Source organism: Sciurus vulgaris, assembly GCF_902686455.1.
Source record: "Sciurus vulgaris genome assembly, chromosome: X".
In the NCBI taxonomy this organism is placed as follows: domain Eukaryota; kingdom Metazoa; phylum Chordata; class Mammalia; order Rodentia; family Sciuridae; genus Sciurus; species Sciurus vulgaris.
Genome location: NC_136471.1, coordinates 37,129,953 through 37,152,353, shown reverse-complemented (window position 1 = coordinate 37,152,353; position 22,401 = coordinate 37,129,953). Strand labels below are relative to the sequence as shown.

Here is a 22,401-nt window from a genome sequence, read left to right as displayed (position 1 = left end):
TTTGCAAAGACTCTATTTTTTGCTTTACTCTCTTCCTCATGCCTTTTCTTACATCTATATTAACTGTATTGGTTAGCAGTATTAGTTTTTCCATTGCTGTGTAACAAATTACTGACAACCTAGTGACTTAAATAGAAATAATTTGTTTAGCTCATTGTTCTGAAGGTCAGAAGTCCTGGGTCACTACAAGTCTAAAGTCAAGGTATCAGCTGGACCAATCTCTTATCTGGAGGCTCTAGAGAAAAATCTGCCTTCATGCTAAATCAAGTCATGGGCAGGATCTGTTCCTTAGGGTTGTAGGACTGAGGTTCCTGTTTTCTTGCCCTTGGTTCAGCTGTAGACCACTGTTTTTAGCCCCGGCCCATGTTCCTACCTCATGCGCCCTCAATCTTCGAACCCAGCAACTACATAGAGAAAACTTTTCATGTTTCACTTCTTTCTGAAACCTCCTTCACTTACAAGCCAGAGAAAATAACCTGGTTTTAAAGGGATAAAAGAGTGAGATCAAATTCACCTGATAACCCCTTTGGCCATATGAAGGAACAAGCTTATAGGAGTGATCTCTCATATTTACATATTCTACTCACATTCAAAGAAGAGTTATAGAAGAGTGAAGGTCATTGGAGATCCTTCTTAGAATTTTGCCTTCCATACTAACCCATAATCAGGGAAAACTTTTCAGTACCTTTCACATTCTTTTGATTGCTATCAGCAGCATTAAAATATATTGTACTCTGAAACCCAGCACACACACAGACACACACATTGACATAAGGTTTTTACAAAAGAATATCCTTTGTGCAATAAATGATGCTATTCTCAATTCTCTTCCATTTCATCACAAGAAAAGATTCATTTAACCCACAAAATTTATGGCAAAACCTACTGTCTTTTGTTTTGTTTTAAACAGATTGGGAAGACAGTCACTTTTGTCTCTCTTTTCAGAAACCCATTTATAATTTTTGATGTTCTACAAAAATGATCTATCAAAACGGGAATGAGATCACATTTGAAGTTATTTGTTATTTTTAATACTAACTTCTCCAGTTCTCCCTTTGTGATGTACACTCAGAATTAGCTTTAATGTGAAAGAAGGTCAGGAATTCAATTTGCATCTTGGATGAAGCATTTTATTCTGTACAAAAAGCGATCACAATGTCCACCAATATAAATGACCTTTTGTAGTAGTTATTATGGTGGTCACTAGATGGCAGCTCTAAAATATGTTGTTTAGATGAAAGGTGGCCACAGAAGGGAAGTTCATTTATTAACTACTACAGTTTTACCTCAGCTATTCTGTGTTCTTTTGATCAACAATAAAACATATTAATGCAGTAAAGCTTAGAATGTTTATCATCCACTTGTTTTCTCTTAGAAATATTTATTATAGTTTTTTTTCCTTTAAATTTTGACTTTTTTTTTTTTCTTTTTTTTTTTTTTTTTTACTATACTCATTGCTTTAAGTATAGCACCAAAGTAGCTTTGGATCTGCTGGACTTAGGACTGAAATACAGTTTTTCCCCCCAAACCTGTAGCCTGATGAAAAACTGTCATGGTGTGCATTCTTTGGATCCCAGTTAATTGTTTTTTTGTTTTGTTTTTTTATTGTAAACAAATGGGATACATGTTGCTTCTCTATTTGTACATGGAGTCAAGGCATACCATTTGTGTAATCATACATTTACATAGGGTAATGTTGTTTGATTCATTCTGTTATTTTTTTTCCCTGCCTCCCACCCCTCCCACCCCTCTTTTCCCTCTATACAGTCCTTCCTTCCTCCATTCTTACCACCCTCCTTATCCCTAACCCTAAACATAACCCTAACCCTAACGCTAACCCCTCCCACCCCCCATTATATGTCCTCATCCGCTTATCAGCGAGATCATTCGTCCTTTGGTTTTTTGAGATTGGCTTATCTCACTTAGCATAATATTCTCCAATTTCATCCATTTGCCTGCAAATGCCATAATTTTATCATTCTTTATGGCTGAGTAATATTCCATTGTATATATATAACACAGTTTCTTTATCCATTCATCAACCGAAGGGCATCTAGGTTGGTTCCACAATCTGGCTATGGTGAATTGAGCAGCAATGAACATTGATGTGGCTATATCTCTGTAGTGTGCTGATTTTAAGTCCCTTGGGTATAGGCCAAGGAGTGGGATAGCTGGGTCAAATGGTGGTCCCAGTTAATTGTTAATTTCCCAAAGAAGCTATATTTGACCAATTGATCTATAATAAATTCTCTCATAAGATCCTGTGCTTTCCTTTTTTAGCAATAATCCTAATCTCTGACAATATTGAACTGATGTATTTATAAAAGGCCTGTTACATACACCAGATTTTATTCTCCGTTCAAAAAAGGGAGAATGCCGCTTTTGTCTATCATCATGTCTAGTACCTAGCACAGTGTTTGACACAGGAAAGGCTCTCGATTAAGGTTAATTCATTAAATTAACAATGAACTTGAGTATGGGTTTTTTTCTTTTTTCCTCATCAAGTGTTTCTGTTAGACACCTTGTTAATATTTAGGTACATGTGAGCTTTTACTCAAAGGGTACCAAGGCAAAAAGAAATCACCTTTGTAATTCCGGTTATTATCATTTCAATGGAAGACAACCATACACAGGTGTACTTCGAAAGTCTACCTCGACATTTTTAAATGAAAGTGTTGATTTTGAAAAATTTTCCTGTGTTAAGAATTTTTTTGGTAGAAAAGAAATAGCAGCTTCTATCCAATGTGTTTTTCCTTGCATCTCTATTTTCTGTGATGCATTTGATTTTATATGACTGCCATGTCCCTCATTAAAGTCAAAGGTCACTGCCACAGACATTGCTATAATGCATTCTTTATGATTCAATTACGAATTGCTTGGCAAGGAGGTCATGAGTGTACAGATTTGAAAGAATATATAATATAAACATAATAAATATACCTCCATTTCACTCTAGTAATTTGTACTGACAGGTGATTTTGTACTTATTCACTTTTCCTTTTATGATAACATAACTAGTATAATGAAGCATTGGATCATTAAGTGGAATATGAATTATGCTTAAATGTAAATAAGGCTGACATGCTACCCTAAATCATTATGAATAGATGTGAAGATATGTAATTCCACCTGCCTTTATCAATAAAAAAGCATTTTATCATGTTCTAAACTTTGATGGACATAATACACCTTCCCTAATTCACTGGATCTTTATTTTATTATTGTTATTTTATTGGAGTAGCAAATGCCTTGCTGAAATAGAAGGCTCCGGGAAGTTTTCCTGATGGGTTTTGAAATCAACAGGAAGACTAAATGGATTGAGCATGTTCATTTCTTCCACACTTGCTTGTCCTGATTTTTTCTGATCTTAAAAGTAAAAATGGCACAGGTATTTGACTTTTTAATGCTCATTTCAAGATTTAAGAGCAAAAAAAAAAAAATTATAAAAATAGGATTGCATAAATCCACTCTCCAGTTATCTTTATCCTTCTTGTAATCAGCTGGATTGTAGAACCATCCTAAAATGAAATCTATTGCTTTTGGTAATCCAATCAAGAGAAAAGGAGTAACTAAACAATCACATATATCTGGCATAATTTTATAAAATAAAAATATTACATGGTAATAACTTAGAATTTGATCTGTCTTTAACAAATATTTAAGATGGTAATTTTTGCTTTTTCTTAAAGGAAGAAGTAAAACTGTTTATTTGCAAAAGAGCAGGTCGCAAGACATGATCGGCTTACAAAAATCATTTGTATTTATTTTTGTATTCTAGAAATGAATAATGCAAAATTAAAATTAAAAGTACAAATGAAATTTATAGGAGCATCAAAAAATGTTAGGAATTTATCTAAAAAAAATGTAAGTGGCCAATATATATGTTTGGTTTTCTTTTGTTTTTTGTTGTTGTTGTTTTTGATACGAAGACTTGAACCCAGGGGCACTCTACCACTAACCTACATCCCCATGCCCTTTTATTTGTTTATTTTGAGACAGGCTCTTGCTACATTGCGTAGTCTGACCTTGAATTTTCCATCCACCTGCCACAGCATCCCGAGTTGCCAGGATTACAGACACGCACCACCACTCTCAGCAAGGTTAGAATATTTGTCTAGGTGTTTAAAAAAGGTTTTATTAAAAACAACATAACAATACAAAGGATTTCAGTTACTATTATATAGAGTACTACAAAGCATCGATGTCTAGCAGCCAGCCATCCTAACTTCAACCCAGAAAAATATTCTAAGAACTATTTATTCTTATAACTTTACCTCAATCAAACTCAAGAGCTACTTTTGAGTGCATAGTATGTGTCTGCTTAGAAAATGGTAACAGATAGGAACTTCTGAAGGGAATTTCTATTCACAATATCATTGCTGACATTTAGATTAAAAACATTTATGAAGCTGTTATAACTGTGTTCTGTTGATGAGATTATAAAACCTAAAGATCTAAACATCACTTTGAAAACCACAGAAAAGACCCATTAATTTGAAAACGTGCTTGTTTAGCAGACCACTGTGATTGGTTACTACCTTTTCTTAACTGCATTGCCCAAAGTTGTAGATTTCAGGTTAGGATCATTAGAATGCACCTTATTAAAAAGATGGAACGGACTGGAGAGTGTATTTATGCTGAACCTGCTAATGAAGAGCTCTTTCTTCATTGCAGGAAGTAATTTCTTCTTTCCCAGGCTGTTTATTCTGAGGCTGCAATTCGTGAACTTGAGAAACTTTCCTTCCATGTAATTTCTCAGGGTAGCAAGTCTTTCTCATTTGAATGTCAAGGAAACTCTACTAATTTCAATTTTAGTTCAGTATAAATGCAGTCAATTCAACCTTTCTGTTGTTAACTTTCCATTTTTTTTACAGGGCAATAATATTTAGAGAAATGCATCGTAACTATTTCTATCTTTTCCATTCTTTCATGAAGACAAACTGCAAGTTAAAAAAAATCTAGGTAAAATAAGTATTTGTTGTTAAGTTTGTTTCATTAAGAATATATTTAGGGGTAGGGTATTTAGTTCTGCGGCAGAGCATTTGCCTGGTACACGCAAGGCCCTGGATTTGATCCTTAGCTCTGTGTCAGGGTAAAGATATCTGCCTATCTTATTTGAATTGTAAGTAATCGATATTAACTAATATGTCTTAATACTTAATAGTGTTACCTTAAACATGATTTCAAAGTAATCAGGTAATTCTTTTGATGAATTTTAGAAAATCCATTTACTTATGAAGTCAACATATTTCTTTATTTTAACTCTGCAGTCCTTTAGGTTTTCACATAGCAATTTCACATATATCAGCTATTGGGTCACATGCCAGATTAAACAAAGGCACAGAAGAAGTTAAATGAGTTACCCAAAGATACATAGCTAAGAAGTAAGATAAATTCAGCTCTCCATGTTTGCACCTCGAAGCTCTGTATACCTATTCAAGTGCAGCATACTTATTTCATTCTTTAATAACAGCTAAAACCAACTTATTCAATTACTGTATATATCTTATCATGAAGATTTAAAAACATAATGTTTGCCAGGCATGGTGACACATGCCCGTAACGACTTCAGAGGCTGAGGCAGGAGAATTGCAAGTTCTAAAGCAACCTCAGCAACTCAGCAAGACCCAAAGCAACTTAGAAAGACCCTGTTCTCAAAATGAAAAATAAAAAGGGCTGGGGATTTGGCCCAGTGGTCAAGCACCCCTGGGTTCAACCCTAAGTGCCAGAAAACAAAACAAAAACGTGTTTGTTTCCTGACTCAAAAGTTTTAGCATTATTCAGCTTTATATATAATGGATAAAATGCCTTTCAATGGGTACTTAGCTGTATGGCTTAGAGGAAGAAGGCATTATTGGCAACTTTCAAAGAAGGTTCTTTCAAAACAGTATTACTGAACAATGTTAGTAACATCAAGGGCAATGTCAACTTTTGAATCACTTGGGCTAATCCTAGTGAGTCAACACCAAAAGCTATCTTTCACTGCTACTTAAAACCCTAGGGGGTTTTGTTCTGCCTACAACTAAGTCAGTTATGATAAATTTATAAACTATAGAAAATAATAATCTAGGAATATTGGTTGATAAGATTATCTCCATACTATTTGTTTAAATAAATAAACTGGTATGTTTTTCTACTGAACAAAATTTCCTTCTTTAAATATTTGCTCTAGTTGTGGAAGTGTTAATTGTACCTAAAATCACTTTGTCCCACTGCTATTGTTGTGGGTAAATTAAATGCTCAAGAAAGCAACTGTGAGATTTTAAAAAGTTTTTACATAAACAACTTATGTTTGAGAATAGTCCTGCCAGCTTATTGCTGCCAGAGTTTGTCCCTGAACAGCTCGTATAACATAACCATGTGGGGCTTCCAGACATGTAGAAATTAATACAGATTCAAGGACAAGTTCCTTTGCCTTCCTTCCTTCTGTTCACTTCTTCTTTCTCTTCCTCCTCCTCCTCCTCCTCCTCCTCCTCCTCCTCCTCCTCCTCCTCCTCCTCCTCTTCTTCTTCTTCTTCTTCTTCTTCTTTTAATTTCTTCCTGGTCTTTTTGCCAGGCCTCCTCCTTTGAATATTTGCAGAGCCAGGGAATGCCAAGAAGGCATTCCAAAGTAGCTTTCTACTGCAATGAATATTATAAACTGGGCATGGTGGTGTATGCCTCTAATCTCAGCAACTCAGAAGGCTGAGGCAGTATGACCCCAAATTCAAGGCCAGCCTCAGCAACTTAAGCAACTTAGTGAGATCATGTCTCAACATAAGAAAGAAAAGGGCTGGGGATGTAGCTCAGTGGTCAAGCACTCTTGGTTCAATCACATATAATGCATATAGGTGTATATATTCAATCATAGTAACGTTGTATTCTATGCCATTTCCTTCATTTCTTCTTTCATGTAAAGAGAGGACATGAGACAACTGTACTAGAAGTTATGCACAAACTAGTGAGACTCATCTGTGGCCCTCAGAGACCTTTTGCTATCAGTATGGCTTAGAATCAGAGGCCTGGAAAAGAAACAAGAGACTGGCTTCTAATCTTGGCACAGACAAAAATTCACATAAAGACAGTGAACAATGCATTTGTCTCTTTTGGATCAGTTTCTTCAACTATCAAAACAGGAAGTTGGATGATCTTCAAGTGCCCCTTTTGAACTTATTCCCTGAGAGTGTGCTTATTTGATATGGAAATTGACAGTTACAGTGTTCAATTTGGAGAATTTTCTAGTCTTTTACAGGAATCAAAGAAACACTGTAAGGGGTAGCTGTGTAGAGTTAAAAAGAATAGATACTGGCGTGCGACAAATCTGAAGTGGAATCTGACTCTGCCACTGACTAGCTGTATGCGGTGATTTAAGATCTCAGCTTAGTTTTTATTTTGGTATTGCATTGCTGTCATAGGAAAGATGAAATGAAGCCAGGCTTGGTGGCACACGCCTGTAGTTCCAATGGCTCAGGAAGCTGAGGCAGGAGAATCGCAGGTTCGAAGCCAGCCTTAGCCACTTAAGCAGACCAAAAGCAACTGAGTGAAACCCTGTCTCAAAATAAAAAAAATAAAAAGGGATAGTGGTGTGGTTCAGGGGTTAACGTCCTTTGGTCAATTCCTGGTACAAAAAAAAAAAAAAAAAAAAAAGATTAAATGAGAAAAGATATATAGAGTAATAAATTAGTAAATGTAAACAAGTATTATACATCTACTTTTTTATATTCTGTTTTATGTTGAGCAGTTTGTACAGGGATGACTCAATCAGGAAGACCCTTTATTCTTTCCCCTACTATCTTTGGGCAACAGATGGTATCTTAGATAGTAACACTTCCTAAGGTGTACCACCATGACCGATCCAGTGGCATGAACTTCACAATGTCCTGTACTAACAGGTGCTCTACTGACAGAATGCAAGGTATCAAGATAAAAGGTTTTGTGGGAAACTAATGAGTAAGTTTCCATAAGTATTGGTATGAACTGGGTGCTTGATTCAGGAATATAACTTCCCAACATTTGGCAAGTTAATTGTAATGACCATTTAGAATAATTTCTGGCTTTCTCTGAGTAGCAGATGTTTTGTGGAATCTGTAGAGTTTTTGAAATATATACATATATATTATATATATGTAATATAATATGATTGGTTATGAAGGCACTATATTGCCAACTCTTCTATCTTCAGCTTTCATTTAGTTGTTTCTCTCTACAGATGGCTTTAATTTGGACCAAAATATTTTAGTAATTTAAAATAAGATTCTAAAACTCAAGGAATCTTTCTTATAATAACAAGCAATGCAATCACAACTGATTTTGTTTTAGAATTCCAATACCAGCAGATGGTAGAAAAAATTAAGTTTGAACAGAGAACAGTAGTGAATATAAAATCACAAATATGTTAGGCAGTTCCCTTAGAGATTGAGGTAATTTGCCAAAAGTAGTCTAAATAACTTTCATTCCTTTACCTACAGAAAACATGCATAAAATCTTGAAAACATTTAGAAATTATAACAATTTATTTTCCAATGACTTGTCAGTTAAGAAAAAATTAATAATAAAAAAACAAGAGTACAACCTCTACATGGGAAAGGTCTTTTCTTTATTCACTGGCATATTCCAAGTGTCTAGAATATTGCCAGGCACATAGTAGGCATTAAATAAATGTGTTGGATAAATGGACAAAACTGTGGTGAACACATAAATTCTACTGATACTGTTTTCTTTAACATGGTGATTTTTTAATAATCCCCCAAATGTTCTTTGATATTAACCTTGTCACTTACTAAGAAAAATAGCTTAAATTCTTTGAAACTCACAATTTTTCTGTAAAATGAGTTTCTGTTAAAATTAGTTGAAACATTAATTATCACAGTACCTAGCAAGTAGTAGGTGGTCAATAAATTCTCTTTCTTGAATTATTTTCAATCATTTCACATCACTTCAGCATGTATTTCTAAAAATTGTGTGTAGATTCTTTAAAAAAACAGTACAATGATCACACTGTGTTTTGTTTCGTAAAGGCAGTACTTGCATTTTTAAAAAAGAGTCCTATAAATTAAACCTATAAATTATAATTTTTTTGTTTTTGTTTTTGATACTGAAGATTGAACCAAGATGCACATTTATCACTAAGCTACATCTCCATCCTTTTGTTTTGTTAGTGTTTTCTTGCTGAGACAGTTCTAACTAAATTACCTAGGTGCTTTTTAAGTTGCCGAAGCTGGCCTCCAACTTGTGATCCTCCTACCTCACTTGTGATCTCCTGAGTTGCTGGGATTATAGGAGTATACCACTAAACCCAGTTTAAAAATTGTAATTTATAATATAAGAAAATACCACTCCTTGTGACATTTTTTAAAATGAAACAAATAGAAGTAACAACACCATATATGATTTACTAATTTTCATGTTGATGCATATATTTTTGTCAAAAAATATATTTTTGTCAAAAAATATATAATTTGCTAGTGGTACACCGTGGAGCATGCCTGTAATCCCAGCAACTCAGGAGGCTGAGGCAGGAGGATTGTGAGTTCAAAGCTAGCCTCAGCAATTTAGCAAGGTCCTGAGAAACTTAGCAAGACCCTGTCTCAAAATAAAATATAAAAAAAGGCTGGAGTGTGGGTCAGTGGTTAAGCACCCCGGGTTCAATCCCCAGTGTACAAAAAAAAAAAAAAAAAAAAAAAGCATAATTTTCCAGGCCTGATGGCACACGTAACTTGGGAAGCTGAGGCAGGAGGATTACAAGTTCGAGGCCAGCCTGAGCAATTTAGTGAGACCCGCAGTAACTTAGCAAGACCCTATGTCAAAATAAAAAATAAAAAAAAAAAGCACTGGGGATGTAACTTAGCACAGCATCCCTGGGTTCAATCCCCTGTGTGTGTGTGTGTGTATATATATATATATATATATATATATATATATATATATATAAAATTATATACATATATATGTATATATATATATATAAATCATTATATACATTATATACTTTTTGGATAAGTAAAGCATTATTAAATGCCATGTCTGTGAATATAGGTTTCCGATGAGAAAGCTGCTTTTCAATATATTAAGAACAGATATTGAAAAATTATACCCAGTCATGCATGATGGAACCAGTTGTCCTGGAAAATGTTTAAGACCCTCAGCAAATTATACCTATGGCCTGTACGTGGTGAATGGCTCTTACTTCACTTCCCTAGAGAGCTTAAACTCTTCTAAACTGTTAAGTGGAGAAGGTGGAACTGACAAAAAGACTATTAAAATTTGTTATTGGTAACATGGTTTACCCAAGGACCACTGTTCTCAAAATGCATTATCATAACACCCACTGGGGAGAAAGTCATCAAAGATGAAAGATAAGTATATGATCTTATATTATTGAGAAAGACTAACCTTTTAGTATGGAAGGCATATCACTGTCATTTATTTCTTTTTTTTGGTGCTGGGGATCAAACCCAGGTCCTCTTGCATGCCAAGCAAGCACTCTACCACGGAGCCACACCCCCAACCCCTAAAATAGTGTTTTTTGTTTGGCTTCCTTTTGTTTTTAACAACTGGACTGGTGGCATATTATGATGCTAAAAATAAAAATTCAGTGTGGCATAAAATAATGAAGATTTCTATTTTTGAGAAAGTATTTTTCATGCCATATAACAGGAAAGCGTTTCATTTATTGCTACAATTTCTTTGGAAAAAACTTTCAAACATACACAATAGTAAAAATGATATTATAATGATCCTTCCTAATGCCATCACCTGGATTCAATCATGATTGAGATTTCATAACACTGGATTAACCTATCCCTATCTCTTTCCCATTCTTCTATTGAATGAACTTAAATCACTTTAAAGTTCTTCAGCATGCTTTTGTAACATTGTGGGTATATTCTTACAAAACCACAGTGAAAAGATAAAGGGAAGATCAGTAAAGTAGAAGGAGATCCAGAGGCAGCAGTGGAGGGATGGATAAGGGGAGGCAATGCAGAATGGATTCTTTAGAAACCATGTTAGTGCATGTAGTTAGTAAATATACTACAGGGAACTTCACCTTTATGCATAGGTGGAAGGAACCAATCTAATATAAATTAATAGGCAAGCAAAAAGAAGTCTAATAGAGTGGAGGAAGGAGAATGGGAGCAGGTAGGGAGGCCGGGAGGGGAAAGGGGGGGCAAAGAGGAAGGGAAAAGGGGAGATCAGGAATGGAAATTGAATTCTATGCTTGTATGAGTTTGTGGGGATGAACCCAACTACTATGAATAACTATAAAGCTCTAATTTAAAAAAAAAAAAAAGAAACAGTGCAATTATCACACCTAACCATTTTATAAATGATTCCTTAATATTATTTAATGTGCTAATCCATATTCAAATTTTCTCAGTTGTCTCAGAAATGCCTTTTAATTTTATTTTCTTTTTTAAAATTAACTTTGGATGAGACTGCAGAACACGTTAGTATCTTAGCAAAATTGACTACAGTTGATCTATATGACAGAATGAGTCTATGTGATTGGAGGACACATCTCTACTGCACTTGGGTAGGTGGAACAAGGGTGAATAGCTACAGGTAGAATAATGTCTCAGTGGCATGTAAAAGTTGCTGCTGTTATGAAGCATCTGCTGTTTCATAAATGAGTTTTTTTTCCAAATTTTTGGTGATCAATATTTCATAGATTCTTAATATTAAGTAGGTTAGTTCTCCCATTCGATAAACAGGAATGAACATATTCAATCATTCAAAGGGCTGTGGATCATCACGAAATGATTTCAACTTAGTAAATTGTGACGATTTGGAAGACAGTAATAATAAAATTCATGAATTTGTAGCACCTTTCTTTTCATTCCACACTCCCCAATGCACATACACATACGCACATATTAACGCGCGCACACACACACGCACACACACACTTTGAAGTCATGAACAAAAGGACTTGAAGATTTGCATTGCTTTGAACTTCTTGACAGGTTTTATTTGTAAATTGAGTTGTATGGGCAGTACTCTGGGAGAATAATTAACCAAATTCTCTATGAAAGTAGTTAGAAAATTTGAAAAGTCAAAATATATTATGCATCATTTGTACTCTGATATTTCAGCTTCAATCACACTGAGGGGAGTTCTAAAATAGGTATATGTGTTCCTTTAAATGTTGACATCACCTGATTTGAAGTTTATGGACTGGTATGAGAAATAGAGAATTTTCAAAATTGTCAAACCGAAGTACTATTTTTTCCTATAAATCAAAAAAAAAAAAAAAAAATGGTAGATGACAACATAAGGCCTTAAACAGATGCTAGCCAAGCATTAAAGTGGAAGTTGGGCTTTAGACAGTCACAAAACCATTACTTCTTACACTTCACTTTTCTATAGGTATTTTAGGTATAAGATTTTTTTTTTTTTAATTAGTAAACCACAAATAGATAATTTCGTCTTAAATTTTTGTGATTCTGTGTGGGGTTTGTTTGTTTGGTTGGTTGGTTTTTGTTTTTCATGGGATCAAATCCGCGACCTTTTACATGTTAAATGAAGGTGTTCTAACTCATTAGGAATAAGACATGAGGACTGGGGTTGTAGTTCAGTGGTAGAGCACTTGCCTAGCACGTGTGAGGTATTGGGTTCGATTCTCAGCACCACATAAAAGTAAATAAATAAAATAAAGGCATTATGTCCATCTCCAACCTATATATATATTTTTTCCAGGTGAATGTCATGTTTTATATTTAATTAACAATAACAAGTAGACTCTAGGTGCAGCCAAACTTAGCTATTTGGAAATATCTTCTTTGAAAAATAGTACAGAATAATGTCAAGCATGTATTCAAAGAACTTGAATCACAGCAATTCAGAGCAAGAGGAGTAGAGGCCCTCTATTGTGAACCCTCAATGTCATGGATGAAAACTCTGAGACCCAAAGAGGTTCAGTGACTTATTCTAAGTCACACATCAACCAAGTGATAGAGTCAGGACTGAAATCCACACCTCTGACGACCCAACCTAATGACCAACATGCTACCCCACACATATTTACTATCTGGAATGCTGAAAGATACTAGAATGAATTATGCATTACTGAAATTATCATTTATACAAATTAATTCATTTTGACTTTGAATCAGTTTTCTGTATTTGTGACAAATTTTAAGTTTGCATTATTAACCTGTTATTTACAAGCATCATGAATTTTTGAGAATTATATACATTTTATAAGAATAAGTTAGAAAACAATGGCAGAGATGGTTCATTTTTCAGGTGGGACAGCAAAACCAGAAACACTGATCTTTCAGCTCCGTCGTGGCTTTTTTGTTTGTTTCTCTCCCCTTTATATAGGACTTTCTGAAGCTGTGAAACGAAGAGCTGTTGGAGAAATGGGGAGTGAAGGGTTCATTCGGCTGTCCAGATGTATCCAAGTACCCAGTTATTTGGCAATAAATACATCCGGGCAACTGATTGAACTTTTCGCTTCTCGTGCCTCAACTGGAACCCTCTACAACCCAAAAGGAAAGGCTTGCTGGAGTACCCCTAGTTCATGATCTCTTAATCCAATGAATGGTGAAGTGAAAGTTGCCTATGAGGGAGGAGATGCCATTTTAATTGGGAATAGGAATGCATTTTAGTATACAGCTAAACGGAATGCAAATGTCTTGTCAAAAGATAAATATGGTATTATTTTCCTAGCTTCCAGCCAACAGAAAATTTTGAACAATTCCATTGGTGACCCCTATCATGTGCCTACCTCACCAGTATAAAATAACTATTTTTTATTATGATTGAAAATAGCTCACAGGAACCTGCTAACATTTTTTGTATATCATATTTTTTAAATATATGGCCTCAGCCGGGCATGGTGGCACACACCTGTGATCCCAGCGGTTCAAGAGGCTGAGGCAGGAGGGTCTCTAGTTCAAAGCTAGCCTCATCAACTCAGCGAGGCCCTAGGCAACTCGGTGAGACCCTGTCTCTTAGTAAAATATAAAAAAAGGGCTGGGGATATGGGTCAGTGGTTGAGCACTCCTGGGTTCAATCCCCAGTACCAAATAAATAAATAAATAAATAAATAAATAAATCCTCAAGCTTTGGTTACATGTATTTCTCTATGTATTCTAATGCATTTCTATCTAATGTATTTCTTCCAGTCGCTCTTGATCCCATTATGCAATTTCATTGTATTCATAGCAATTATTACTATCTGAAATCACCATACCTGTTTGTTCACGTATTTACTGCCTGTTTCTCCTGCTAGAATGTAAGCCCCATGGGAGCAGGACCCTTGTCTACCTTGTTTACTACCGCATGCTTAGCTCCTGGGTAATGCCTAACAGTAACAGGCAATACTCAAATATTCCAACACATGAAAGTACTGTTTACAGTCTTCAGTCATGGAAATCAGTTGGAGTTGGTCTCCAAAAACACAAAAATGGAACATATGGGTTCCCCATTAACTCAGCTCTTGAAAAGCCTTCAGTTTACTCTGCTATTTGCATACTTAAGCTGAGATAATTTAGGGATAGTTCTACTACCACCTATGGAGAAAGCATCTTCAAATTGCTGGGCATGTTGCCCACTAAGACAGATTTTCTAGTGTCTTTTACAATGATGGAATGATTTGCAATAGCTACATTAACTCTCTAATTTAATAGGTCTAGCTGTGCAAAACTTAGGATTTTACCCACTGTAGATTTTATGAGTTAACTGTCTCATTAATTTTCACTCAATTTCACAATGATCCTTTTCAAGAGGGGTTGGGAGTATAACTCAGTGGTAGATCACTTGCCTAGTATGCTTGAGGCCCTGGTTTCCATGCCTAGCATTGTAAAAACACAAAAATAAACCCTCTCACAAAATATGTCAAGCAGAAGCATTTAGAAAATACAAATTGGGAGAACGTGTTTTATTCCAACTACAGGAGGAATAGTCATATTTGTTTCAATAATCTCTTGCATTAAGCTCCCTGCATCTGGAGAAGAAATTGTAAGACCACCCAACATATAGAGCTGCATATTCAGAGCTGTTAGATTTCCCAATGGCACACTTCTGGGGGAAGTGTCCAGTTTTATTTATGTCCAAAGCACTGCATTCTGGAGCAAGTCAATAAAAAGTGCAATAACCTACCTGCTAGTATGGTAATATTGTATGGTATAGATCTTGTACTTGATTTTGAACTAATCACTTCTGTTGAAGTCTATTAGCCTGAGGCTTTTTGCCTACTTGCCTACTACCAAATAACATTTTCTGAGAGAGCAAATGGCTGAACCATGGAAGGTTATGAAATTGCCATTCCTGAAGACTGCTCTAAGAATATCAGTTGTCGAACTTCTTGAAGGGGCTTAAATGTAGACCTGTCTAAAGACAAGGCACTAGATTATTTAATCACTTCTAATTTTTCAGCCCTGTGAATTCTATAGAATACAATAAAACTTTTTAATTGAAGATTAAAAGCTTGAGTTTTATTTAACTTTAGAGAATATATTTCCAAATTTTACCACTTTGGAAGACCCCTTGTTTACTGGTGAAAGGGCAGTCTTGATTATAATAACCAGGAAAATTTCCACAAAAATCATAAATAGTTACCTGATTTGATTATATTTTGCAAAGGCGAGTTTTTACTATGACAAATATGTTTTTTGTGAAATAATCTCTAGAGTACATTTGAAATGGAACATTCTTGAAATATTTATTAGTCCCAAGGGTAATTTTTGAATTAGAAGAGTATATTCAAAATTGTCATAAATCTGTGCTCCATTAACTTTATCTTTCCAGAACTAATCTGAACATTTGTGACTAATTCGTTTTTCATATAGCCATCTGCTAAAAGCTCAGTGGGTATAATATCTACTGGGAAAATTATTGAATTATGAGTCCATAATTTCTGAATGGTGAAAACTGACAAAAGCCACACTTGTATATGCAATATTACATATCAAATTCTTAAATGTTTTATTATAAAAAGCCAGTCAGAAATCTTCTGTTGATCATGTGTTCAAAATTAGTCTCTTCAGTATGATAGAAAATAACCTGCTACATCACTAAGATGAATTCATGGAATTTCTAGAAATGTAATGTAAACTCTATCTGTTGTGAGTTAATCCATATCCTCCAATTTTGTTAAAGCATCAGTAGAAATGCTGGCATTTTCTCTTTAAACAATTCAATATTATGTTTCCTCAGATCTGGGAAAGAAAGACAAAGAAACAGTTTAAGGACAGAAAATGTGGGGACTGGAGTAGTAGCACAGTAGTACAGCACTTGCTTAGCAAGCGTGTGAGGTACTGGATTTGATTCTTAACACCACATACAAATAAATAAAATAAAGGTCCATCAACTACATATATACATAGATTAAATAGGTAGATAGATAGATACATACATACAAACATAGATGATTTTTAAAAGAAAATGTAATTGAAACATGACCAATCTTTCTTCAGTGCCAAAGTGAGGAAAAGGTAAAGGTAAAAATGAATTCTAAACGATCAGTTTCAGAGGATGAAAGGAAATATTCAGGATTTTCAAGAAAACCATAAACTTTTATCCTCTCCAGAGACAATTTGGACAAAATAATAGTTCTTCCTTTATCCTTAAGTAGGATTTCTTGACTTTTGACCTAGGGTTTGAACCCAGGGATGCTTAACCACATCCCCATGCTAGGCAGAGACTCTACCATTGAACCCTGTATTGTGTATTTTAACACAGTTTCTATGTGAGTCCTATAAATCTTCACTAAAAATTATTCGACTCTCTCAGTTATCTCACAAGTGATTTTTTTTTTTTTTTATTTTAGAAAACACAGATTCTCCCCGAAATTAATATAGGTAATCTTTTTGTACTTGCACAACTCTGAGAGTTCCATTTATGAAAGATTGGAGTCTGAGAGGTGTGCAGATCAGTAATTTTTGAGTGGTTTTGTTATGGTTTTTTTGTTTCTCTTATTAATAGACCTTAACCAAGGCTTAAGAGATTTTTCATGCCCCTCCCTTTTTGTAGAATTACTCACAGAACATTTCTCAATGCAAAATATCATAATGAGCTAGTTATTTGGGGAAATATATAATGAAGCATAATTTACATTACATAATTTATATAATTTATTCCTCTCATATTATATTCCTAAACTGTTTTTTCTTTTTTCTTTTTTTTTTTTTTTTGGCAAGGGTACTAGGGATTGAACTCAGGGATACTCTACCTCTGAGCCATATCCTCGGCCCAATTTTATATTTTATTTAGAGACAGGGTCTTTCTAAGTTGCTCAGCATCTCTCTTTTGCTGAGGCTGAGTTTGAACTTGTGATCCTCCTGCCTCAGTCTCCCAAGCCGCTGGGATTACAGGCACGCGCCACCGTGCCTGGCTATATTCCTAAACTTTTACCATCAGTTCAGGAGCAAATTTGGGGCTGGAGTTGTAGCTCAGTAGTAGAGCATTTACCTAGCATGAGGAAGGCCCTGGGTTTGATCTTTGGTTCTACAGAAAAAAAAAAAAAAAAATGCAATAAATAAAAGAATACAAACTTTAATAAAACAGGAAAACATTTTAATTAGTAGATCGAAAATCTATGCACATAATAGACTTGTGATTATTACTTGCTCTTAATGAAATTGCAACTTAGAAAAATAAATATTTGCTGTTTAATCTTGTTTATATTTTCTGTACTTCCCAGGAAAATGTAAAAAGCATCAGTTAGTAGTTTAATTTTTAAGAGAATATAATATTTTGAGTAACAATTGTGGAATTCTACCATGGCTGAGAATGTGAATAATAATATGTTCAGTGAGATGATTATCATGTTATATCAAGCTATGGAAAATACAAGTTCATTTGTTTTATTACAGTGCACTAAAGCTCAGTATATTTTGCTCAATCTTTGAACCTTTTTGGACACCTGAAAAATAAATACCAAAAACCATTTCATGACTTTTAGCACTAGTAAAAAGGAAGGATTTTGATATTTTTTGAGAACTAAAAAGAAAAGGGTAAAGGATATTGATATTTATTGGTCTTCCTTACCATTTTTTCTGTCACTTAGTTCCAGGCCTTCCAGAAAAAAGAATTTATGTATTGTCTGGTAGGATTTTACAGGCGAGAAATGGCCTAATAGTCTGACTGATATTACTCTCTTCCACAAAACACTTTGAGTTCCTAACTGCTGAGAGGCCATATTTTATATATTTCCTGTACTAAGGGATGATTTTGAGATAGATTTCTGTGTCCTAGTACTGAGAGAACTGAAAAGTGAAGGTTGAGAGAAAACATTATGTCGATAGCTAGTCATTAGAAAAACAGTGCTCTTTAAATGAGATGGGAAACATAGGGAGATGCAGTTTGTTCTAGTGAAATTTTACTTCCAAATTTCTGAAAGGAGCTAGAAAACACCAAAGAAAGATTATCAAGACAGATTTTCATTATCATACACCCTGAAAACATTTACAAACTAGACAAAATGGACAATTTTCAGTTACACCACTTTCTCAGTATTCAACTCTTTCTCTTTCACACACACATACCCCCAAATTCTTCTCATTGACAGCTGAGTGCTTGCAAATTTAGCATCACAGTCCCAACTCTTAGAATAGCTTTATAATCCCAGAAAGAAATATAGTTAGATGTTTGGTGTGGGAAGAGAGTGTAATCAAAATCCTAAATAGAAAACAGAGAAAAGACAAAATAGAGAACAAAATTTAACTACACTATTCCCAGTTGGAAATCTCTAAACAGAAAAACCAAAGTGTCTCCATATTAGTCACTAGAATTCACAATGTGTATTTCTTCGACGTGGAGGTAAAAATGGATAGTGACAGGTTCCACTCTGTAAAGATGTATTTTCACAAGGAGAGCACTAGAGATGCTCAGAAAATTTGCTTCTGGTCCACTCTTGACCAACACTTTCACGTACCAAATGTAGTGAGTAGGTGATGAATAAGTCACTATGTAACTATTCAGTTGGGTTGTATGCTACAACAAATAACTTTGAAAATAGCCTATAAGAAATTCTTTGATAAATCATTTGAATTTCATGTTTCTTTCTTCGTTACCTTGGAAGATGTATTATCATATTTAAAAAAAAATTTTGCTTGAAATGGAGCTGTAGCTCAGTGGTAGAGCACTTGCCTAGCATGTGTGAGGCATTGGGTTCGAGCCTCAGCACCACATAAAAATAAAGGTATTGTGTCCATTTACAACTAAAAAAAAAATTAAATTTTTATTTGTTCTTTTTAGTTTTACGTGACAGTAGAATGTATTTTGATGTATCATACATACATGGAGTATGACTTCCCATTCTTGTGGTTGTATGTGATGTGGAGTTACATTGGTCCTGTATTCATAATCCACAAAAGAACTAGTGATTTTTTTTCAATCATTAGTGCAACTGACCCTTTGTTTGCAATTTTCAATGTTACTCCATATGCTCTGTTGGTAACGTACTAACTTCTGGCTACTATTTAGTGCATAGGGTTGTTGCTGTATTTAATATAGCAAACTTGATGAATTTGTTTATTTTGGCATAAACCTGTTGTTGCTGCCCTCTGGAGAGCATTGTTGGTTAATGCAAAAGTATAAATAGAACTTTCTATGTGAATGCAGAATGCTTCCCTTTCAAGAAAAAGAAAACTAGAAATATTGTATGAAATGTGTTTACTTTATAAAAACTCTTAAAATTTGTTTTAGTTTTCCATGTTATTATAACACAAAACCTTTTCATTTCAGGCGTGTTAATTAATTATGAGATCATACATTCTCCTTGTTTTGCAAATCAAGGATATGTTCTTAATGCCTTTCTCAAGACATTGATTTGAAACTATGTACTCTAACAAGAAGATTTAATAGAGCCCCATATAAATAAAGTTTACACAAGAAATTTTAGGAAAACTGTGATAGTTGTATAAAGGTAAAAAGAAAAAATCTGCTCTTTTGCATTCTTTATGACTTCCAATATAACTTGCTTACCTATTTCCTAAATTAAGTATTAACTGTTTCTTATCACTAATAAGTATATTTAAAATTACTTAATTGGTTGTTGTACAAGTTCTTTGGACTTTTAACTAATTTTTCTTTTCTTTTTTTTTTTTTTTCTTTTCTCTCCCCAGAAAGGAGAAGATGGTAAATCCAATCTTTTAGTTTCTTCTCCTCAATTTTAAACTGTGGTTGCTAAAGACCGAAGCAATCATGGTGAACCTGAGGAACGCGGTGCATTCGTTCCTGTAAGAATGCTATTTCTTATTATTTTAGTAAAAGTAACTCTTATGATAACTTTCTTAAAGATGTTAAAAATGCTTCTGTGTGATTACTCAGCAATATCTGACTCAATGTGTGTAAATGACTTGTACACCAAAAGATTAATATTATGGATGTTTCCTATTTAAAAATAATGGGGAAAGACTAATTGGATTCTAATTAAACATTAATGCTCATGTTGTCAAACAAATAATATGGTGATGATACCCTCAATTCAAATTATCCCAGGTCTCATGGTTGCTTTCTCCATGGGTAAAACTTACAAAGGAGGAAGGTTCTTTCCCTTTTCTTCCTGCATGAACTGAGCAGTCAAGAGAATACAAAGCCTTTGTAAGCCTTTGATTTTGTGAAAAATAAGGCTGCAAAAATAGCCGGGTGTGGTAGCACATGCCTGTAATCCCAGGGGCTGGGAGGCTGAGACAGGAGGATGGTGAGTTCAAAGCCAGCCTCAGCAACAGCGAAGCACTAAGCAACTCAGTGAGACTCTGTCTCTAAATAAAATACAAAATAGGGATGTGGCTCAGTGGTTGAGTGTCCCTGAGTTCAATCCCCAGTACCTCTCCCGCCACCAAAAAAAGACTGCAAAAATAAAGATCAGAAGTTAGGATTAAGGTTGGGGGGATGTAGCTGGACAGAAGAAAACAGTGCCATCCAGGGAATTCTTGATATAATCACCCAGCAATGAAGTATATAAAATACAACATAAAAGGGGCAAGTGAAGAATCAGATTCAAGAACAAAGCCATTCTAAATTTCATCTAATCCAAATCTACTCTTTGAGGAATACGGCACAGAAAAAGAGATCCAAAGCTGTGTCAATTCTGAGAAGCTCCAAATCTCCTGGTGCCTACATAATCTCCTTTGTGATTCCCGTGAAAGAGTTCCCTGCAGGAAAAGTTTACAATATAACATAAAAAGCATCAGCATAGATGCTCCGGAATATGGTTACTGTAGCCCATCTCAGATGGCATTGTAGTGATGATAGTCTCAAGTATGCATGATTCAAAGAGAATGAGAGCATACAATAGAGAAAGGAAAAGGTGAAGAACAATGATAAAGAAGAGGAAAAAAAGAAGTTAAGAGCCCCTGGGTTTAATCCCTTAAAAAAAAAAAAAAAAAAGGTATGGGAAAATGAAAGGGCAAATGTTCCTCCTTTCTGAGTCTATGCCAACTGAGTATCTAGACATTGGCCCACATACTATGTAGGGCTGCCTTAAAGGTATTCTACTATGAAATTAAAGAATTCATATTCAATTTTTTTCTGTTCTCTTGAGAAAAATGGGAGACCATTCATCTCTCGTACTAATGTCCATTGTCATATGTCATGCAGAAGCTCAGTAGATTTAAAGTGTATTCAGACTTAGAAATTATCGTTTTATCTATTAAGTGTAAAATTATATTTTCATTAAAATTTTAGTAGCAATGAGTAAATTATTTGCATTGTTCAGAGAGAAATTATGATGTTGAATACATATTTTATGAGATTCCTGTGAGCTTAATAACACTTCGCGTAAGCCGAAGAACAAAACCTAAATTATTCCTTCTTTGCAAAAGGACTTTATATATTTCACCGAGCACATAAGTATTAAAAATTAGGTTTAATTATAATAAAGCCAATTCTTGATTATAAAACTGTAGAAACAGGATTGAAGTGCAACAAAAGTCATAAAACCTTGACCATAAACGGTGCTCAATAAGATTTTATTAAACTGAATTTAATTGAAACCAGGAAACTGAAGTAAATGTTCTTTCAAAATCTATCCCAGCACCATCAATTTATTTTGCAATGTACACCAGATATATTTAAATTCTATAAGACTTCTCAGTAATTCAGTATTTCTTTCATGGACTCTTTAATATAAAAAAGTATTTCTGATCAGTAGAGATAGGCAAGATAACTACTTGAAGTGTTTTTCAACCCCTAATTCTAAGATACTCAGATTACAAAATTCAAAATTGAATGTGGTTTTTTTCATGTTCAATTGTGTCCTCTACTCCTCTACCATTTTTAGAGATGTGAAAATATTTAGATGTTTTTTAAAATTGACAGAATATTGGAAGTTGGACTTCATATTTTCCTAGGACCTTATTCTCCTGGGTTTAAGGATAAATATATTTGTGGTTCTACAACTGAACACTGAAGATACAACATATTATTTGAGCACACTGTCACATGAGAGCACTTGAGATGATCATCAGCTAA

General features: G+C 34.5%; 1 protein-coding gene and 1 long non-coding RNA gene across 4 annotated transcripts in view; one reads left to right on the top strand and one right to left on the bottom strand.

Moving 5' to 3' along the window:
* The window catches only part of LOC306651733, a 495,681-nt gene that overhangs the window by 324,837 nt on the left and 148,443 nt on the right, over positions 1-22,401 (bottom strand). The gene's annotated exons all lie outside the window — the stretch shown is intronic.
* Positions 1-22,401, top strand: part of HTR2C (5-hydroxytryptamine receptor 2C) — a 247,128-nt gene that overhangs the window by 108,012 nt on the left and 116,715 nt on the right. For both annotated transcript variants that reach the window (XM_079124478.1, XM_079124479.1), the window contains exon 3: positions 20,052-20,165. In XM_079124478.1, coding sequence (XP_078980604.1) covers positions 20,131-20,165 — 35 coding nt within the window. In that variant the 5' untranslated portion in view covers positions 20,052-20,130. The remainder of the gene's footprint in view (positions 1-20,051; positions 20,166-22,401) is intronic.